The sequence below is a fragment of the Echinops telfairi genome, unplaced genomic scaffold (assembly GCF_000313985.2).
Source record: "Echinops telfairi isolate 266 unplaced genomic scaffold, ASM31398v2 ScPeMD7_31;HRSCAF=116, whole genome shotgun sequence".
NCBI classification, from domain to species: Eukaryota; Metazoa; Chordata; class Mammalia; order Afrosoricida; family Tenrecidae; genus Echinops; species Echinops telfairi.
The window spans coordinates 25,845,109-25,850,824 of NW_022103928.1; the positions used below are offsets into that span (position 1 = coordinate 25,845,109).

The following is a 5,716-nucleotide window of genomic DNA, read 5'->3' on the forward strand; positions in this document are numbered from 1 at the left end:
TCACAGTGACCCTACAGGACAGAGTAGAACTGCTCCTTCTGGTTGGCAAGGCTGTTACGTTTGTACAGGAGCAGCGAGCGCCTCGTCTTTCTCTTGGGGGGAACCCCCTGTGCCACCAGGGATCCGTCCTGGCAGCAGAGGAGCACCATAGACCCGGGCTGCATAACCAGCACAGCCTGGCCACTGGCTGGACGAGCTGCAGAGAACCATATGGCCCTAGCGCTGAGGTGCACCCAAGCCGAAGCAAAGACGCCCACACGACCCCAAGAAGGCACTTACAGATGGGGGTTGAAGATGCGACTCATCTTGGAAGCATGGTCGTTTTCACAGTCACGGTCGTCGTCGGCTTGCTCCATGCTGAATTTCCTCTTGCTGGGGCTGATGGGAGGAGGGCCTGTGCGGTGGCTGGTGAGGGCAGAGGTCACGGGGAGGGTCTGCATCCTGGGCTCTCCCCTGAGAGCAGCTTCACCTGCGCAGAGAGATGACGGAGCGGTCAAGTAGCAGCAATGCCCCCAGTGCAGTCCCCCAGCCCCGCCTCCCGCCTGCTCGGTCCCAGTGGAAAGTCTTTGGCAAGGGGACGGGCCCGCCTGCCATTCTCAGAATACGGTCTGAATGTACAGTCAGCTGCCAAGGCTGAGGCATTTTACACAAACGTGGTTTTTTAGCACAATAACTCTTTGGGGTAGAGTTTAAAAATAAAAGCTGCAATAAAGGAATGGGGGCGGAGGCATTGGCCACAAACAATCTGGAAAGGTCACCTGAAGTAATAAAGGTCTTGGCATGTGGGCATTTGGCTCCACACCTGTAAGAAAAGTCCCTCTGCACCCATTCATGAACACTGCTACACCCGACTCACTTTTCTGGCTTGTTACATTTTAAAAATATTTTTGGAATGTCACTTTGTCCCATGAAGAAAATGTATGGGTTGGTAGTTCAAGTATTCCCCCTGCAGTCCCCCCCAAATTACAAAGAAATAAAAATACATTGTTTAACGAGAAATCTCAGCTTTTTACAGTATACTCAAAGAGGCACATTAAGCCTATTATGGTTATTATTGGGGCAGGGTGCCTGCGCCCACATAACTTGTCTCCAGCGTACACGTAAGTAACTGTGCGCGAAACCGTTGCTCAGAAGTCAGAGACAGTTTAATTTGACTAGGCATCTTGGTAAAGTGTTTCACGCCGGATTTTTTAAAAACCTTTGGGTTAGAGTGGTAACTTTTCCCTACCTATAAATTGAACTAAGCGTCGTCGCCTCAGATAATTCATCAAGGCGGTATAACTTCTAAAAGGTAGGCGCAGATGTAATCCTCGCTTTCAGAGAAAACATCCAACTTTCCCAGCCCTATGGGGAGGGGGCCCTGCCTTTGGCACAGATAATGGCCCCTTTGTTGTGCCGGGCGTGTTGGCCTCAAAGCCTGTCCCCACTTGGTCACAATCTCAGAGAACCATTAGGTGAAAGTCAGCTTCATTCGGGGCCTTGTGGTCCCTGAGCAAGGAGACCCTTGTCTGCCGCCACGTTATTTTCCCATCATCGCAGAGGTGCGGGCAGCGGGGACAGGAGTCTGCTTCATGCCCGCACGACAAGCCTGTTGTTGTTAGGGAAAGAGGTGAGGCAAGAGCCTTCTGAATGTTCACCAGGAAAAATAGAATGTTTGCCAGCTTAGCCAGCAAGATGTAAACTAGCAAACATACAGTGACCCAGAATAGCCTTCAGCCGGGGTTTCTCGTCAAGGTTCTGGCAGAGCAGCAAAGCTGGGACTTTCCATCTTATGCGAAACGCCCCCAAACAGGTCCTCGCGGGCCTGCTATACGCAGGACGCTCCAGTTACACCGACTTTGCCCCCTAGTTTGTATTTCACTTTAAACAACAAATACTTATACCTTGCTAAATCATAATAGCCCCACCCCCTACCCCACCCCTCCCCCCCACCTTATGCTGTCCAGTATGAGCCTCCATTATCTATGGACCCCCAATCCATGATGACCCTGCACCAATGCATTGTGTCTGACAACAGACTGCTGTGATTGTTGAGTCTGAGTTGCTTACTCATCACCACAGAATTGATTCTGACTCCGACCGACCCTGCATAGGGTTTTTCCAAGGTTTTGGAAATCTTTATGGAAGCAGACGGCCTCATCTTTCTCCCTTGGAGCAGCTGGTGGGCTTGAACCACCAACCATGTGGCTAGCAATCCAACGCTTATGTGACAGTGCCACTGGGATTTGTGTGAATATATGGCAAAGGGGGCTGTAACTGTTTTAATGAAATAGAGAACATCTGCTCTGGGAATGAGGGCCCTGGTGTTCTGATCTTGACTCTTATTTAAGACTGGTGGGTGGTTCTACTGAAGCCCAGTCCCACTCAGGAACCCGTGAGACCACCCTGAGTTAGCATCACCTTGGGGGCAATGAGAGATGCAGATAGGGTGAACTAGCTAATAACAAGAGTTCCTTTCAGATCCTGGCATATGATCCAATCCTATGATCCACAGCCCTATCATCCATCTATCAAGTAACCAACCAACTAGCATTTACTAAGAAATTATAACTTGTATAATACTGAATTAAGGGAACGAAACCCACAGTATATACCTCATGGATTATACTGAACCGAGGTAAAAGAGTAAGTCTGTGGTCAGATATATTTGGAAACCATTATATTAAACAGCTTTCACAGGCATTTCTTAGCTATCAAACTTCTTTTCGTCTAAGGCACAGTGTGTTTCCAGACAGAAACCCAGTCATGCGACGTTCAATCTCCTCCCCCTTCGTCCCCATCACCCTACACAGTGCTGTAAACTCAGTCTTCCAAAACACCAGGTGAACTCGGCAACTGGTCCAGAGCCTTAAATACCCAAGCCACTGAAAAACATCCTGCATTCAAACCCGTTTGGCCCCAACAACTTTTCCAGCTTTCACTCCTGGTACTATTTCTCTTTGTGAATCCTAGAATTTCAGCCCTGAGAGTTAAAACTAGATGAGCCACCATATTGACTCGGGCTCCTTCCCCAATCTTCGTGTATTTTAATACTATCCATTTTGCCAGTCTGTTAAAATGCCTCCTCCCCTTCAGGAAGTCTCTCTTGATCACTCAAGGTGAAAGTCATTACTTCATTCCTCTGAACACCCACAGCAGTTTATCATTCTGGTACTTCTCTTCCTATTTTGTTTCGTGCCCCTTACAGCAGAGGGCGTTTTATCCACTGTCTGTGTCTAAGATAAGGTGACCAGATTTTAACATTGGTAAAGCGGGACACCATTGATAAAATTCATATCCTGGTGAAATAGCCACATGGCAGCCAAAAATCGTATACCCTAGCTTGTCGTGCATTCTTTCCAAAAATCGGGACTTTTTAAAAATGCCGTGGGACGCGGGAAATATTGTTAAAAATCGGGACTGTCCTGCCAAAAGCGGGACATCTGGTCACCTTAGTCTAAGAGCATAGCGCAAGGGCCCTTCCATATTGCAGATGGTCAATACATACTAACTGAATGGATGACTACTTGAGGCAGGGCAATGGGGTGGCCAGATTATAGAGCTCAGGATGTGCTAAAGATCAAAAATACCGTTAAAATAAAGAATTCTCAAAGATTTAGGGATGTATTTAAAAGAAGACATAGAAATGATGAAGAATTAGCCATCAGGTACATTCAACTCAAAATCATAATGAAATGTCACTGAATGCCCCTACAAGGGCCACGATCAAAACCAGGGAATAACTAGTATTGGTGAGAATGCAGAGAGACTGGAACCCTCATTCACTGTGGGCGGAAATGGAAAGTGGGCAGGCACTGTGGAAAACAATCTGGCTGTTCTTCAAATGGTTAAACACAGAGCCATTCCTAAGTACACATTTAAGAGCTATAAAGAAAACATTTGTCCACACAAAAACTTGTGCATGAATGTTCAAGTTTGGCTATTATTCATAATAGCCAAAAGGTATAAAAAAATAGATGTTTCTAACAACCGATGACAGGATAAATACACCCACACCTTAGGTATCAACATGGCTTTCCAAGATGAGGCTGTTAAGCAATAGTGTTGTGTGAAAACGGAGGATGACTACATCAGATCACAACACAGATGACTGTCCCCTTACATAACTGCCAAGTCCCCTGTTACTTTGTCAGCTGTCAAACCACTGAGACTCAGGGACCAGCCAAGTTGACACATAGCCTTAACCATCAGTAGGGCAGGCTTACTCTCACCTCACACCTCAGCATTTGTTACTACCAGAGGACATGCTAATTGTGCAAATTAGGCTTTTTACTGTTGCTGTAAACGCAAAATGTCAGATTAGCAGGATAGTCAATAATGAGGAATAGGTGGAAAATGTGGTATATCCACACAATGGAGTATTATTTGGCAATACAAAGAAATGAAGTACTGATGCACTCTATAAGAAGGATGAACCTTACGACTGCATAGTGGCCAATTTAATTCATATCAAGTGTCCAGAATAGGTAACTCCATAGAAATTGAAATTAGACTAGTGGTTGGCAGAGCTGGGGTGGGGGGATAGTGAGACATGACCACTAATAAGGATGGGGCGTCTTTGAGGAATGCTCATAATGTTCTGACATTGTGTCAAAGTCTGCACAGCGTTGTGCGTATATTAAAACCACAGAATTGTATGCTTTACATAGTACATGAATTATATCTCAGTAAAGCTATTAAGCCCTGCCAGAAAGAGAGGGGGGGGGGGGGAGGGGGGGACGGACGGACATGTGCAGGTAGGCAGATAGGTACAGACATGAGACCCCAGTACTATTATAGATTCTTCTCATTTTCATGATATTAACACTCAGTGTTCAGACTCATCCATTAATTTTCCCTGGAGCAAAAATAAATCTTACGTTACTGTAGTTATATTTCCCTCTGATGTTAAAATCTGATGAAAAATTAAGACATTACTTAGTATGCTCTAAGGAACCTAACCAGAGAACTGCTGGGAGTTATTCAGGCACTTGGATTCATTAGAGCCCACTGAAAGCTGAGGTGCAACTTGCAATCCATCAGTCAGTCAGAGCGGCTGAGAGCCTACTCCATGCCCAAGGCTGTGCAGGTCCTGTCAGCAAATGATGAAGAAGAAATGTATACAGTCCTGACCATGGCGGGTGGAGACGGAGACACACGCACGCATGCGCGCGCCAAAGGAATTTATCTTGGGGATGTACAGAGACATTTATTTTCCCCTTTTGTTCTAATGTGTGTTCCAAATTTCCCAAGGGTTTGGAAACTGAAAAAAGAGAGAAGATTGTCTTTCTCCTTTTTCCTTTTGAAGGATAAACAGAAGGGAGATCTGAGCTGTCTGCGTAATCCAGTAGTGTATTACTGAGTTTCCCAACCTGGCTTAGCTACAATTGTCAATTTAATGTTTTCTTTTTGGCTTCTGTTCACAATTATAACTAAGGAAGTTCAATCTTAGACTGTATTTGACTTTTTAATGAAAATATTTGTATGTAAGTATGTGTTATTGAAGAAAAATGCTTACAGTATATAACATATTTTTTAACTGCTGGATTCAGTCATGATGGAAGTTCTAATATGAGGGGTTTTCAAAAAGTCCATGAAAAAGAATTCCATTATCTTTTAAGTCCATTTTTTGCAAGCTTTTAAAAATATTCATTACATATTTCCCTCATTGGGAGATGAGCAAAGAATTAATCCAAGATTTCAGAAAGCTGTATTAATCAAAAAATAAAAATGTTAA

The 5,716-nt window shown here is 44.8% G+C and overlaps 1 protein-coding gene across 2 annotated transcripts in view; it reads right to left on the bottom strand.

Annotated features, from left to right (window-relative positions):
• VGLL4 (vestigial like family member 4) overlaps nt 1-5,716 on the bottom strand; it is a 143,025-nt gene that overhangs the window by 45,800 nt on the left and 91,509 nt on the right. For both annotated transcript variants that reach the window (XM_004702390.3, XM_004702389.2), the window contains exon 2: nt 280-469. In XM_004702390.3, the coding sequence (XP_004702447.1) occupies nt 280-469 (190 nt within the window). The remainder of the gene's footprint in view (nt 1-279; nt 470-5,716) is intronic.